Source organism: Pelmatolapia mariae, linkage group LG18, assembly GCF_036321145.2.
Source record: "Pelmatolapia mariae isolate MD_Pm_ZW linkage group LG18, Pm_UMD_F_2, whole genome shotgun sequence".
In the NCBI taxonomy this organism is placed as follows: Eukaryota; Metazoa; Chordata; class Actinopteri; order Cichliformes; family Cichlidae; genus Pelmatolapia; species Pelmatolapia mariae.
The window spans coordinates 25,760,055-25,776,941 of record NC_086243.1 but is presented as its reverse complement, the minus strand read 5'-3'; the positions used below and the strand labels follow the sequence as shown (position 1 = coordinate 25,776,941).

Sequence of the window (16,887 nt, the reverse complement as noted above, 5' to 3'; positions counted from 1 at the left end):
AGTCCAGCCTTGTTGGCATGTTCACTAATCCGTCTGTGGCTTTACTTTTTAATTGGTGTTAATTACTAAATTATTAGCAGGCTAAACCAAGTTGGTTATCATAGCAAAAAACACACCTGCGGTCAGCAATATGTTGACATTAGCATTTACTGTCAAAACAATTCACTTTTTTTCCCATCATCTCCCTACTTGCATTGAGTACACGTGACTCCGCCAGAGCTGGAATTGCTGTTTTTATCACCAGAGCATTTTATAAATGCAATATGCAGGCTAAACTTGTTTTGAAATCTAAAATTAATGGTGACATTATGCGAAACAAATTGTCTAAGAACATCAGACAAAGTCGGTGTATCCTCAGCTGACTCATTTTCACCATAAGGTTTTCTTAGCTTTGTTTCATCTGCCAAAATTATGCATACATTAGAGGTTGCGGGTCTTTATAGTTTCCTCTTATAACTGCCCTTTGTAGTTGTGTTGGACTTTGAATTATGAAAGAGGAAAAGCATTTAATGCATTAGTTAGACCACATTTTGCCTCATTCACTGTGCTCCATTTATTTTTTTTCTCATAAAGCTTCAGTAAAAGTTGCAGTGTTTATTTACCAAAAGCCATCTAAAAGTGCATCAAACACTGAGAGATTAATGCATCCACTGGTTACCAATAACAGTTCTATTCAGGATAGTTCAGCTGTTCAGCAGGGGAAGCTCGATGAGAACCACATTTGAGTCTAATTCAGCTTAAGGATTCAATTGTGCTGTAGTTTGTAGCATAAACCTTCTACATCAGCTCATATTTGAATCACTTCACAGTGTGTACGAGGGAGCTATGATGCATTTTCTAATAAATTTTCATAAGATGATTTGATGAATTCTGATTTTTGCAAAATGTTTTTGGACCACCGCAGCTCAACTCATCTGCATGAATTTTAGTTGGAAGGGATTACAGCTGTGGCTACAGGCCAGCGAGCTGGAGATCAGTATCATTGTGAGGTTTTGTTGCTACTATACTGTGAAAATGAGACCATGCTGGTAACGCTGTGAGACTGTAGGCAAAGCTATGTTTTAAACTAAATACTGGCATTCTCATGTTGACGTTTAGCAGTTAAATGGTCTGCATTTATACAGCACCTTCCCACCTTCTGTAGGTTCAACAAAGTGCTTTACAGCATGTTCTCATTCAGCAGGTCTCACACAGGCTGCTAAACACACGTGGCAGTGCAGTCCTGCCATAGGGAGCATCAAGTAGTTTTATTTACCAACAGTATAGAACATCAGTCGCTAACTTTTATGCTGTAAGTCAGAGAGACTCTACAATAATAGAAAGAGAATCGCAACAATCCAGCAATCTGCTGTGAGGAAGCACTTGGTCAAAGTGAAACTTGGGTACAGTTTTCCTCCCAAGACTTTACTTTGCCTTTGGGTTAGCAGGGTCATTCTCAGGCCTTTTCCTGTGTTGAAATCCTTCAGAAGCTGAAATAAAAAATGCTTCATACCGCAGCTAAACAGATTTTTAGTTTCATTATTAATCAAAAATAAAAAGAGCCAAGAACAATTTGCAAGAAGGTAAATGATTCATGCCACACAACAGCAAACAAATGACTGGGGTTGTGTTTGTTTTTCCTAAATGAGGTTTGTTCAGCTGAGTACAGCTGAGGTCGATGGGAATTTTGTTACTTTTGCATATTTTTCATAGTTGCAGTGTACAAGGGCAAAGGTCGAAGGATCACCAAAGTAGCTGGGCTTCATGCTCTGTTGGGATATTTTTGTTTGAATGAATTTATTTAATCAGCATCCAAAGGTCATTTCAAAAGATCTGCTGTGCTTTTATACTAGAATCTAAATGAAAAGCACTGCTCTATAAACATGTCAGTGCAGCGATATCGTAAACTTCGTTTGAAAATTGAACCGAAATTATTAAGCTTATTTTCATTTCATCTTCAGGTGTAACTTAAAGGTTTTCAGCGACCTCTAGAAGTGTTGCGAGTTTCAGTACACTGGAGACCATCAAATCTACACAAAACCAACAAGTATGATAGTAAGGCAGCATTTTTTTTTCAGTCCTATGATGGAGTACATGTTGGAGCACATTTAGATTTTTTTAAGTGCAATGTTAATATTTCATTTTTTTTTTCATAACATCATGTCTGATTAGCGGTCAGCTCTTTTCTTCCTGAAGGCAGGCAGATCATTCTGCATGCTGAAGGTATGTCATCCAACTATCGACACTTCATGCAGAGCAAGGCTCTTTTCTGATTAAGGATTTGATTATTTGACAGGGTTCATTTGTACCAGTCGATGCATAAGATGGATTTGTATTTTAATGAAGCTGTGGGGGAACTTGAATGATCTTGCAGCCAGGAATATCGACCTCAGGATTTAGACAGATCTTTATTCTGCCCTAATACGCCAATGTGAGATTTTCTAATGATCTATCCCAGTTTTTCAGTTTTCATCCTTGTGGTCTCCCACGCACTAAATCCATCTAACTATCTTCTTTCACCCCCTACATCCTCCTCCTTTCCTCTGTAGGAAAATATCGAAGACCTGGCTGAGCACCGGCTGGTTCACTATGACCATCGCCCTGGAGCTGTGCGATAGGATCAATGTCTATGGCATGGTGGCGCCTGACTTCTGCAGGTGAGACAGTGGAGCTGAAAGTCAAAGATCATCACTAGCTCCACCAGCAAGCACCATCATTGAGATTTTTTTAAAAGGAGAGCCATAAATGCAGTAACTTCAAATATGAATTCATAGCAGCACAGCCGCCTGATAAGAAAGATTAAAACTAAATATATTAAGACAGCTGAAAATGAAATTTCAGTGTGGCTGGAGAGGGTTTTGGAATACTTAAATTGCTTGTGTATTAGTAAATAATAATTCAGTAAACTGACAAGTATTCATAATGTTGAAAGAAAAGACAGAGTCCTGGGTTTTCTTCTGTTTCAGAAACATTATTACAGAGCCAGCGCCTGTTAACAGAGGTGTTAGATTTACACTGATCATCCAAATACAATGTACAATTTCAGATGGGGGAAAAAACGACAGTGAAAGGATTTTTACTAATACAGAGCGCCTGGTCAAATTCCCTGCTATTGCATTAAAGCTTGAGTCATGCCTCCCTTTGCTTTTTCTGGCTTTGTCTACCTTTTTGTGCTGGTACATTTGGTTTGCTTTCTGCACCATTCAATATCCCCACAACAAGCTTTTTACTTTTTCATTCGCTGCAGTGTGGCATCAATAAAAATATCCAACAATTGACCGACACACAATGGATTATCTGGTCCCGAGGCTGGGAAAGCGCACATTGGTCGTGAACTCTGAATACAGACAACTGAAAAGCTGCATTGCTTTATTGCATTTAAAATCAGAATGTTTTTGTCCTCCACATGTTCTGTATTATTCAGTATGCAAATGCAAATATAAGAGCACCCAGCCATGAACTGGAACATGCGTGCGTGAGGGATAATGCCTCGTGTGTAGCCTGAAGGCAGGCATATTTTACCAGAGTGATTTCTGTTTGAGAGATGCTTTTTGTTAGGTCAGGTTAATGCATGTACTATAATGCTGATTAGATGATAAGAAGTCATTTTGTTGACAAGCAGAACTATATATTGCCATCTTATGAGGACAGTGTACGTTCAGTATATACTGACTAAACACTTGCTAGTACCGTGTTAAACCTCTTTTTTTCCTTTTCTTCAGAACTGGCTTTTTTCTTTGGGCATAGACTCAACACGGTTCCTCTGAGATATTGACATGACAGCATCACACAGCATCAGCAGATTTGTCAGCCGTATATCCATGATGCGAATCTCCCACATCCACTACATCCCACAGGTGCTCTATTGGAGTGAGATTTAGTGACTATAGATGCCATTTGAGTGCAGTGAACTCACTGCCATTTTAAAGAAACCAGTCTGAGTTGATTTCAGCTCAAAATCAAATATCCTGCTGGAAGCAGCCATGGTAACGTCGTGGTCATGATGGGATGGCTATCCCAACAATACTCATGTAGCCTGTGCCATTTAAACAATGCTCACTTGGTACCAAGAGGCACAAAGGCTCAGTTTTGGTGAGCTCATATGAGCTGTAGCCTCAGGTTATTCTTATCAGCAGGCAGGATTGGCACCCAATGTGGGCTTTTGCTGCTGTAGCCCATCGGCTTCGAGGTTCAATGTGTGGTGCATTCAGAGATGCTCTTCTGCATACTTTGGTTGTAAGGAGTTCAGTTCCTGCTCCCTTACTATCAGCTCAAAGCAGTCTTTGCATTCTCCTCTTGATCACATCTACATCCCTAAATGCACTGAGGTACTGCCATGTGATTTGCTTTGTAGATATTTGTGTTAACAAGCTGCTAAAAAGGTTAACCTAGCAAAGTGGCCGGTGAGTGCCGGTGTTACTAAAATGCAGCATCTGACTGTTTCTGCTGTCAGAGAGCAATCTCGATTCAATGCAGTAGTTTAGAATAAAATTTTAGCCTGAAGCTAAAGATTCCAACTTTACGTTTTTAATCGCTCTTCTTGAAAGTTCCAATTAAAGAAAATCTGGGACTCTTTTAAACACTGTTTAACAACATTGTTAGTTATTGTTGATAAGGAACATTACAGCATTGTTCTATGATGTGTTGACTTTTCATAAGATGAAAGGATGTAAATATGTTAAACTTTGTGTAATTGCGTTTTTAATTAATTAAGTTAATTAGCCTATTAAGGGCTAATTATGCAATTAAAATAGTAAAGAAGCATATAAATTATTCCAACTTTGAGATTTTTCTTGGTTGCAGCAAAATTATTAAATAATTCATTCATTAATAGAAAGAAGTAAATTAAATTCTAGCAAATGCAACAGATGCAAGCCAAATTAGATGTTAAAAAAAAGTGTATAAAATCAATGCATCAATACTGTAGATTCACAGTACAGGGAACTTTCAGAGAAGCGCTCTCATCCTGATACTGGTCCTCTATAGGAGAAATGAACTATGGGTTATGCAGCAGTTTGTGACTCCTTCTTGCTTCTGGCAACCAAATTAACCAGCCTCGTTAGCAGAGTTTAATGGTTTGAATTACAGCTCACGTCTCATCGGTCTCAGCCTGTGCTTTAATTGGGGGATTTTATTGAACAGGGAACAAATCTTATTAGATTTCTCAATAAAAAAGAACAAACTGTAAAATGTTCTGTGTATCTTTGTCCTTGGCTGTGATTGCTTAAAGAATATTTTTTTTATTTTGGGTTTTAGCACAAATTCAATATAGACAATAACGATGAGGGTGTGCTGCTGTTTCATTTCTTTGAGCAATCACTGGCCTAAGCCAATATTTAGCGTGTCTCTTAGTTTACATCATGACTGCAGTCAGTCGATTTTTACTGAATGCAATGTTACTGAGAATTTAAAAGTGTACCTCAAATGCCATGTCAGATTCACTTTATTGACATTCAAGTGTGTGTATAAATATATAACGCTAAAGCATTAATAAATAAATAACAAATATAAATAATGCATGAATTGTAATATTAAAATATTCTTTACAAGACTTTAGTGCTGCCTTTTCTGTTATGTAACTTTTTTCAGTCGTAAGATGCAGGGGGATTTTGTTTACTTTATTAAATTGCTGCTACATGCTGTTTATGGACTGCTTTTAAAATGCCCGCCTTTCCTTTTTTCCCAAAGGAACACGTTTTTGTAAAAACAAATTGATTCTAAAGAAGTTTAAAAAAATGTTAGTAAGTCAATTTTGGGGCCTGTGATTTTTACACAGTGGCCAGATTTCTCAAAGTAATTTTTTTTGTTTGTTCGTTTTTTTATAAATGATTGAACAAAGTGGTGAAGTACATTTCCCCACATTTTAAGGTGCTTTTAGAACTCACAGTCTTTATTGCACTCCCAGCGTGTGCAGAGAGGCTGGGGAACAACATGAAACCGTCCCTGTTAGGCTTTCATGACAATGTCTTACTTGGCACAAACTGTACAACGCTGAACAACTTCTGTTACAACAAAGTTTCAGTGTTGTGCAAGACACCTGGAAACAAAGAAATAAAAGGATACATCTGCCACTGAAATTATAAAAACAGAAGGGGTTCAGAACTAATTATTTTCCAGATCTTACAAAAAAATTATATAATACAGTTGAAAAATTTCATTTTACTGTTGCAGTTTTTTAACTGAAACAAATCTAACAAAGCCAGCACCCTTGTCTTTTCATGCTATTAAAGCATTTCGAGTGATGTAAACCAGCGCTATCATTTGCTCAGCAGCTGCAATATCTTACAAACTCACATTTAAAATGTATCACGGCCAGAAATGGATACAATCTGAGTCCAAGACTCAAATTTGATTTGAGCTCATATTGAATGGAAAAATGGGCAGATGTGGAAAAATCTAATGGCATAATGATTAATATATGAAGATAAATTGCTCTATGGACGTGATGACTGGCGCAGGTGAAAATGCTAAAATGCCTCATTAATATTTCAGCAGAATCTCAGCTATTATGACAGATGTGTGTGAAGAAGTGATTTAACACTGGGCAAAATTCAGAAATGAAAATTGTTTGAAATACACAAACAGGAAGTCTACTTTCTTCGCCATCTAATTTAATTTAAATGAAAATCTGAGCAGTTAATCTGCAAAGGAAAATTAAGCTGGAAAATCATTAACACCATTAAGATTGGGTTTTCCAATTTTAGAAACAGAATACGGTGCAGAGTATTTGCTACACTGTTATAACACAATAATATGTTGTCAGCTTTGTGAGAGCAGTTTGTTTGGCTTGCTCTTTGTTCAAGCTTACAATGCCCTTGTGTATAAAGAAATATTTTCCTAGCCTGGTAAAGAAAGAATTCTCCCTGACCTCAAGTACATCCGACACTTCAGAGCATTCAGGGTCTACAATGTTGTGCCAAGCCTCAAAGCAGAAGGCTGTAATGCTGTTTACTAAGAAACAGAACATGCAAGTTTCAACACATTTTGGGCATGTATGGTGTTGTGTACTTCTACTTTTAAAAAAGAAAGACATAGATGTTCTTTCTAGATGCTCCAGCTCCTCCCACAGTCCAAAGGTGCACAAGTTAGGTTAGCAATTCTATATTCTTTCTAAATTGGTGTGAATATGAGCATGAATGTTTGTCTGCCTCTCTTTGCCAGCTTTGAGACAGACTGGCCCTATGACCTTCAGACCTTCTCGTCCTATGACAGCTTAAACAAAAAAGAAAATAGAAGGAAATGATTAAACTGTCTGAGAAATCAAAGACACTCTATGCTCAAGTTTGTGTAAAGGGTGGAGGGGAAAAAATGGGCAGAGCAAATTACAAATTCTGAGGGGTGTAGATATTGAGAGCATTGTTTTCCTTTTTATTCCACGAAAAAATAAGCACACAAACAGGTGTTCAAACTCGGTGCATACTGACTCTAACTCAGCACCCAAAGATTGATTTTGAGCAGATAACAGAAGCAGTTGTGAGCAGTCAGGGTGTAACCTTGTAATTTTCTAACACTGTAACATTTATTTCTACCTGGTTCTATAGTAGAACCACAACCAGGACTGTGTGGGATTTTGGCAAGTTGAAGAAACCTAAGATTGTTTGTAACAGTGCAGGTGAGAAAAAGAATTACCTACTAAGTCACGTAATAATTTATATTGCAAGCGCCAGTAGATGTTACTTTGTGCAGGCTGTGATCAGCCTTATGTACCATGAAACTTTTTTTTTGCAACCAGTGAAACACACTGCAACGTAAGAAAACACCAGCAAATACAAAAGTGCTGCAAAAGCACACAAAACACAACAGAAGTGTTTTTGGGGGAGACGATGATTTGATGGAACAGTTGCAGAAGTGACAAGCTAACAGTAAACAGCTAATAGCAAACGTGTATCTATAGTATTATAAGAATCATGCAAATAAAACACATTACCTTGCATCTTTTTCTCCTTCACAACACCAACAAATACTCTGCTACTTTTAACTGTGTCTCAGCGCAGTCTTTCACATGTTCTGGTTTCTGTCACTTCACTAAGTGTTCTGTCATGTTATTGTGTCCCCAGAAACACTGCTGTTGTGTTTTCTGTAGGGTTTATTTTTATTTAGACAGTGTTTTACTCAACGTCTGTAGTGTTTTGAGTGCTTTTACAGCATTTTTCTATTTGCTAGTGTTTTAGGTTTGACCTCTCCGGGCCACTGTACACTGAAGTCAATCCCATCCATCCACAAGTCAAAATGTTGGATTGTTATCTCAAAATTTCAACTTGTAATTCAAAACTGAGAAAATAACTATCTCTGCTAAATTGTGGCAAAAAGTGTATTTTTTTCAGTCACACTTCTATATTTTTCACTTCATGATTCAATCTTGTAAAGCACTTTAAAGTGCATTTATTGTAGTGAATCTCATTGTACGTCTTTTCTCTCTTTACACTAATCTCAAGTGATGAGCGAAACAGCTGCCCTCCCATCACTTTGTTCTGCCTATGAAGTGGGAGCTCCCTCCCCCACTGTCGCCAACTGGAATCTCGCCGGGTTTCTGTCTATACAACTGCAATGTCTTTACTTTACAAAGTAATCCCAGGTGCCCTGCAATGTCTGTTGAATGATAAATACAACTGAACTCAGTTGGATTTGAATGAAATGTTGATATATGAAGTGCCATGAACTTAAACCAAGCACAAGAGACTTATTATTCATGTTCAAACAGAGCTGCGGCTTTTAGCTTTTTTTCTTTGCTTAGCTTTTCCGCTCACTCTTCAGCAGCAGGTGGCATTTAAAAAGTCATAAAAACTAGTTAAATTTAGCTGTGTGGGCCCTGCAAACCTCAAACAAATGAATGCAGATCAGTCTCTCTCCCTCACCTTGAAATGAAAAATGCATTCTGGTGTCACATGAACCTCTGTGACTCATTAAAGTGGTTTTAAATGTCAACAGTCTCTTCCCTCTCCCTCTCTCTTTCCATCACTGCAGGGAGCCTCAGAACCACTCTGTCCCCTATCACTACTATGAGCCACGTGGCCCAGATGAGTGCGCTATGTACATTTCTCACGAGCGTGGGCGACGGGGCAGTCACCACCGCTTTATAACAGAGAAGCGCGTCTTCGCCAACTGGGCACGGACATTTGACATCCATTTCTACCAGCCGGACTGGAGCCCCCCGCCTCTCCCAGCCAACCGGACGCTTGAGGGGACAGTCACTGCAGCTCCGCTGAAGACGTGACTTTTGTGGGGTCAAAGAAAATGCTTTTTGAAATTTGTGTAAGGACTGTAAAGATTTGCATTCAGGGGTTGTGGCACCCTTGAAACAACGAATAAAACATGAAGGAAAATTAGTCATTACAGATGAAAACAGATGCAGCTCCAGCAGTGTTTTGTTTACTGTGGTGAACCAATTCAAACTTGAACAACCCTCACTGAAAGCCTTGTAAAGTGAGGTAATACAAGAAGGCAACATCACTACACACTCTGCTCATGGTGCATGCATGCAATGTCTTACTGTGGACTCTCTAGCTCGTCGTGCATATGTGTGTGTGTGTGTATGCATATGTTTACTAGAGGGATCACATGGGATATAAACTTGAGTCTGGTCTATCGACAAAGTCACTGTTGAATCAAGGATCTGTGCAGAATTCACTGCAGGATTCGTGGAAAGAAAAATACCATTAGAATGTTTTGAAATCTTGCTACTGGAGGCAGTGCAAGGTGAATACAAATAATGGTGTAGCTCGAGTTAAATTTGGCTATTTGAAAGTGTGAACAATCACTGTTCAGGTGTGATATTCCTCTGCATTTTTCAAAGATAGGGGAGGTCAAGTTGAATGAGATTTGTTAGACCTCCCATGTCACACAACAAAGGCTCAGACACCTTCAAAGCGTTTTTATAAATCACTTCCCTGACTTTCATTTAGGCTGCCTTTCAGATGTGTGCATTATGAGCTCACCCTAACTCAAACGTCCCGATGTCGAACAGTCTGGCTGAATGACAAGCGTGTACTGGTAGGTTTTATCCTGTGCGTATGTGTGTGTGTGCACCTCCTCTGGTCCCAGATGTATGTATCATAAGGCTTTGTTGGCTCCTGTCACCAGTTAATAGTGAGATCATATAGCTACCAGCTGGGTGTAAATGCACAAGCATGTCACACAAGACAGGTAGGAGATTAGGATCGAGGGCAGGGATGCAGCAGCAGCTATCCATCCAACTGTGTTTCTGCTGCCAGGTCTGAAAGCCCAAATCAACGCGCAGGAGAATTACACCGTTTCAGTGAATGCTGGGTTTTCCTTTTACTTTTTTTTTTTTAAATTAAACTGGTGAGTATGTAATATGTCACTCTCTTGTTCTCATTTACATACATATACACTCTACTCTTGTTTACTACAATATATAGTACATGTAGACTCCCGCTCTTGATTTTCTTTCCCTCCTTTCTTGATCCATGAATAAGAATCTGGCGTCGATCAGGATAAAGCGATGAGACGTGGGGTTATCTTAATGATACATCCTGGTGCTAAGTCCCTATTGATTTTACTCTCATCTCTGTAATGTGAGTAATGAGAGCAGAGATGCCGTGGGTCAGATACATGGGTGCTAGCACCATGAGGGCATGTTTCACATTACATTTCCTCGGCGGAGACAAAGACACAACTGCTTCTCATACATCATGAACAGCTGCTGCAGTGTCTGCGGTATGCTGCCAGGCTGAGAGTGCTTCTAACTTTGTACTGCAGCGAGAATCTGGATTTTTTTTTTTTCTGGAGAGATGTTCACTCATCCATCAATGACAGTGTGTTATTTGTGTCTGTTAGCAATATGGTAAGTAGTTGAATATTTTTATTTTTCGCCTAATTAAACAAATCATGCTGTGTAGGTTTGCAAATACTCACTCTTTGCATTACAGATGATCGCTTTGGTTTAGAAAATGCAAGAAAACAGTGAAAAATGCTCATCTAAATTACCCAGGCTACCGTGATATTTCCTGATTGTCCAAAATCTGAAGATTTTTATCAAACAGCGATAAAATCCTGAGAAAGAAGCAAATCTCTACCAGTGGTATTTTTGATATCTTTGCTTCATAAATAACTTAAATAGTTTGACACTTTGGAAGATCTGATTATTCCCTTTCTTGCAGAGAGTTAGATGAAAAGACTGTTACCTCTCTCATGGCTGTAGCCGGTTAGCGTAGCACAAGCTGAAAGTTAAATGTAAAAAGAAAATAATAATAATAAAAGCCATCTGCGCTACTATTTGTTTTGTGGTAGTCAAATGAAACATACAGAAGCAAGTCTTAACAGCATCCTCACTCCCCCTGTATAAGCATGAATGGTATCAATCTTGTTGTCTGTAAAATCTGTTGTTAGTTTTATGTTGACCAGTTGACTAATCGTTTGAAAACTCGGTAAAGCACCATTTATCGGTAGCTTTGTTGTAAACTAAGTACTGTAAGACAGAGGTGAAAATGCAGGGAAAAAATTGGAATATAACTTCGGTACTTGTGTTCAGCAGTGACCAGGAGGGAAAGATGATGTATGTAGGCTGTGTGCAGGCGAGAGAGCCAGTGATTCACCTTCACCCTTGAGTGACAGCAGCTGCCATTTTCACTTTTCAATCTTGTTCTTCCTGTCTGGTTGTGACATCAGGCTGTGTCGTACTGAAATAATAATGAAACACGGGACTAGCTACAAGGCTCTCTCATTACTCCCCAGAGCTACAAATAGATTCTTGACCATGTTCATAACTGAGTGTGGGAGCATTTTTTTGTGTTTGAAAATTGCACTGTACTGCCATCTCATAGAAGATGAGGAATATAAATCAAGCTGACAAAGAAAAGGGAATTGAAATATGCAGTAAAAGGACAATTTAGTTATTAGACTGTGGAGCTTTTACCAGATCAATAAAATCTACTTAATTCATATCGGGATGATTAAAGGCTCATTGCATTCTCTAATACTCAGAAATATTAACATAACAGGACTGTAATTAAAAATCTTCATCTGAAGTCAGATGCTATAAAGTTGTTTTGTCACTAAACAGGATATGCAGGCTTTTAGATTTTTTTATATCATATAGAACAAGAAGCACCCTGAGAGTGCAAACCTCTGCCAAGGCAGCTTTCTCTCTGGGCAGGATCTACTTTTAAAGGAATCCTATTAAATTTTGGATATATTTATTTTGTTTTCTTTGTTCCTTTTAAATGTACTTTAAAATTTATTGTTTGTAGTGCAGTAAAAATAACACGTTATGGGGTCAACTTGAAAAAAAAGGCAGATGTGAAATGTGAAAGTGGGATCAGAGGTCGTTATATAGGACATTATTTGGATATTTTCATGCAAACTGTAATGTGATATGTAGAATCCCCATATATCATTCCCCTGTATGCCTGTATGTTGTCACTACAAATAATGGCAGTAAGAAACATATGTTTAAATAGCTCTGTATGGCATTATTATCACTTTGAACTTCAGATCAGTCTTAAAGGACAGATCAAAGGTCAATCGAGCAATTACATTTTAAATCTTTATAAGGTACTTTATGTTTGCTGAAAATACACACCACACTTGATTTCTAATTTTTAAGGATTTTTGTTCATTTTTGACCAATAAATCGTTAAGCTGGCCTCAAAAACCTTGATGTATGTAACGTACATTTTAAGTGTACTCAGAGTTGAGCTTCCAAACTTGGCACACAGGTCCACCTTAAGCCCCTAGCAAGCACCTATCCATCCATCCATCCTCTTCTGCTTATCCTCATTAGGGTGGCGGAGGGGGGGGGGATCCTATCCCAACTGTAGCAACCACCTAAAAACAACTAAATTCACGAGCCTTTTATGCTACAAATGCTACAATAGGGATTTTAAAGCATCCTGTTGAAGTCCTATAACTAGTAAGTTAAGCCATTATTAAGATTCTCGTTCTATTATGTATGAGGGCTTGTAGTTTGCACATTTCTCATACATGAGTATAAAAATTACACACAAAAAACACTGGTCTTTCATTAAGAAACTGAGGGCCTTTATATTGAAAGTCAGATATTTCTCAGCATTGTGATAATGTTGTAAAATGAAATCGTTTTTATTTTGAAATACCGGCAGAAGCAGCTTTAAATTGTGAATGGCATCTTAAATAGTTGAAGCTGTCCTGATTTGCCTTTAAACTACAAACAGCCTGACTTATAAATTCAGTCATTGTTTTCCTCTTACTGTATGTCTATACTAAAAACCTCAGACAGATGGATTAATTGGTTTAAATGTTTGAAAATGACAAACGAGCTCGTTATCATAGTGATTGAACAGTTTTTCTAAGACAAACTGTGCAGGACTATAGTTTTAATAAAAAACTATAGTATAAAAACAATAAAGACTGCACCTGACAATGTAAAGCATGATTTTTTTTATTTGCAACAATTCCAACAATGACACTTCAAACTGAAAACCAGCAGGGATGCCATGGCCTTAAAATGTGCCACTAATCCTTTTCAGTACATCCCAGCAGTATTTATCAATTCCTAATTAACACGACCCAGATACACGACAGAAAAGGCTGGATGAATGGACAAATTAAAAATAACCGATTTGGGTCTATTGAAGTTTTTTGGTTTGGTTGGGCTACTGATGTATGACAATGCGTATTAGAGCTATTACAGAATAAAAAGAAAATTACGGAGCTCTGGGATGGGGGTAATAATCTGAGAAATTTCTGAGATTAAAGTCGTAAATTTATATTTAAAAAAAAAAAACTTCAAAACTACTGAGACAATAAAGCCAAAACTTAGCGAGGAAAAAGTCATGAAAGTTATTACATAATGTCATGCACGTTCATTAGTGAGGAAGCTATTGAGTTGTATGCACATGATAAAAGAGCAGGGACTACATAGACATCTATAGGGCTACAAATCCCTCCACATCATGCATAAACTGAGTCTGCTCATCCAGATATCTGTCTTGACATTCACTGCGAACATCAAGACGATATCTCCCAAATTAAAAGTGGTATTTGTGCATATTTGTGTAGCTATAGTATGTTATAGCTGTTATAGCAGTTTAAAAAGTTCTGCATCTGGATCTAGCTTTGGATCAATTCCAAAAGCTAATCATCTTCAAGTTGGACCAAGCCCCCGCCTCTGGTAAAGATTTCAATGCAATCAATCATTTTGATACAAATAATTACATAACCTCCTTGGCGGAGGTAAATATGGTGATGCTGGGCTAAAATAAGAGTTCTTTATTAGCATTTATTGATAAATCCAATAATGAAGTATAGGTTATAACCTTGTTAGGTTATCTACTTGAGGCATAAGTAAGCAGCAGGATCTGCTGGTAATGAGTTGAGCCAACCTCACACAGATGCATGAATGCATGGATGATAAATGACTTTAATCTCTGAATTTTATCCCCCTCCATCAGCTGGCTCTGTAATTTTTCTTTTAACGTACAGCAGTCCTATTATGCTGTGGTAACAATGGGTTCTCGAGCCAGTGTAGAACTGTTTCCCAGTTCTGATGTTGTTGAATGAAATGGTATTACCAAAGGATTCCTGCATATACAATCTACTCTGACAAGTTTAGTTTTTATGTGTTTGGTGTATAAATTCTTTCAACAGCCGTATTAAAATGTAACATTACAGCAGGGATGAGAAAACAATTTAGGATTTTGCAAATTAAGACTGTTTAATACGAGGCTTCTGTGGGAAACTAAATTAAACGCTCTGTAGAAAATTTAAAGGCCTGGAGTTACAGTACTGCAATAAATCTCAGAAAATACTAGAGAAAAAAAATCTCAAAGCCCAAGGTGATGTCCTGAAATACCTCATTTGTTAGACCAATACTCTAAAAGACTCAGATCTAGTCATTTACAAGAGCATAATACAGGAAAAAAGCACAGTATTTAAACTGGAGCAAACAGTATTTTTCTGCTTCATACCAACTTGATTAATGTGAATTATTAGATTAGCTGATCAGAGAATGATCTTTTCAATACTTTCTGGTACACAACTAAAAGGAAAACAACCTGTGCAATTATTCTACAATGCGCCTAAGTGATACACAGCAAGGGGCGGATGTGGCTCAGGTGGTAGAGCAAGTCATCTGCCACTTGGAAGGTCGGTGGATCGATGCTTGACACCTATGCGTGTGAATGAGACTTGCAGTAAAAAGTGCTTTAAATGCTCAACTGAGTAAAAAGGTGATATATATAAATACCAATCCATTTAATTGAGTAGTTTAGTAGCTACTCTGAAACTTTTACACAATTTTCCTGAGCGGTATTGTAGCTCTAAAGGGCAATTTTAATGAGCCTTATGTTATTATAAATAGTCTATAGGTATAATTATATGAAACTTACCTCTATCATTGTCATCTGCCTGTTTTAAAAAAAAAATGTGATGGCAAGGCCAGCTTTCAAGCTACTGCCCCACAGTCGGTCTCCTCTGGTCATTTTGATGTGTAGCTCTGGAAGGTTGTGTTTGAAATGTGTTTCCTCCTTGTCTTCACACTGTGATGGCATACTGGGTGTGTGTGGTTGGTGCCTACTTGGTAAAAAAAAAAAAACTATTGGTTGTTGTGACAGTTTTTCCACAGGTGACATTTTAGGAGAGAGACCTTTATGGACATTGTTGGATTTTGTTCAGTCTTGACCTTTGAGGCAGTTCTGTTATTAGAAATGGTCACCAAAATGGTCTCTAAGGTTACAAAAATCTTTACATCTCAGTCCTAGCATTCATAATAAGACCCATCTATTCCCCGGTCTCATGAATTTTTCTACGTTGGGTAAAATCAACATATATATGAATTTAAAATGACAATCTGGATCAAAAGCTGGAAAGCTGTTCGTGTTTATTACAGGGCTGCAATTATAAAAGTAAGCCATAGTAAGAATATCTCTGTGCACTGAATGTTGTTTCCTCCCTTAAAGTTTGAGAGAAAGCCATTTAAATTCAAAAGTACAGTAAGCGAGCACCATGGAGTATGATTTATGCCAGTTTTTGTTGCAGATGAGTGAAAATCTGTGACTGCTAAAATTACTATTATCATTCCTGGGAATGATTGACAACACAAAGGCTCACTGACAGGCAAGCAGCTGGAAATCCGGAGTTTCCATGGAAATTGGACAACCTGTCAGACACACAGTCTCCAAACAGCGTTCGTGTGCTTGTGTGTAAATCATTAAATTTAGCAGGCTGCCACATGGGGCCAATGTCGACGCTGTTCCACTTCTAAAGACAATGAGCAGATGGGTGTGCGCTCACTGGTGAATACCGACTCTGCTCGTCTTTTGAACAACCTGTGTGACATATTCAGAGCACCGTGCCCGACTCTTCAGCCTGAAATCTCTCAGCCTTTTTGGAGATGGCTGCTCCAATATTGTCCTGTCACTGGTTTCTCCCCACCAAGTGAGGTGTGAAGGCAGATAGACACTGATCTTTATTAGCATTGGGGAAATCATAGTGGCAGCAGAGTCAAGCGCTACGCTCAAAGGCTGACTATATTCAATTCCACAGAGTGCCGAAGTGGGATGGAGAGGACGTGGAGTCCATTTTGAAGTGGATTTAAGATCAAATGCATCCATCTGGGATACAGTTGCTTTATTTTGGCAAATGGGGACATCTCAGGTCTGCTCTGCCACCCTTGGGCCCAGTTGCTTTTCTTTTGAGACACAATACTGAGTGAAAGAACTGCATTTGAAAACCTCCCTGGTTGTTTGAAATGTTTCCAGTAAAGGGGAAAAAAAGGAAGACAGAGCAGGGTTGCAAGTCAACTCAAGCAGCACTGATTTCAAGGATGTATTTGTGGCATAAATATGCTTAGATTATCAGCTCTGCCAGGCATACCTTCAAGGTTTGGAACAGTAAAAGCAGATCGGGTGCCTTTAAATAGTATTACTCTGTAACACCATTTAAGAGTAATTAAGTAAGCTCAATATCTTC

General features: G+C 38.2%; 1 protein-coding gene across 1 annotated transcript in view; it reads left to right on the top strand.

Moving 5' to 3' along the window:
* Nucleotides 1–12,730, top strand: part of st6galnac5a (ST6 (alpha-N-acetyl-neuraminyl-2,3-beta-galactosyl-1,3)-N-acetylgalactosaminide alpha-2,6-sialyltransferase 5a) — a 64,046-nt gene extending 51,316 nt beyond the window's left edge. The window contains exons 4-5 of the mRNA XM_063462162.1: nucleotides 2,529–2,636; nucleotides 8,944–12,730. Of these exons, the coding sequence (XP_063318232.1) occupies nucleotides 2,529–2,636; nucleotides 8,944–9,193 (358 nt within the window). The 3' untranslated portion in view covers nucleotides 9,194–12,730. The remainder of the gene's footprint in view (nucleotides 1–2,528; nucleotides 2,637–8,943) is intronic.
* The last annotated feature ends 4,157 nt before the right edge of the window (nucleotides 12,731–16,887 follow it).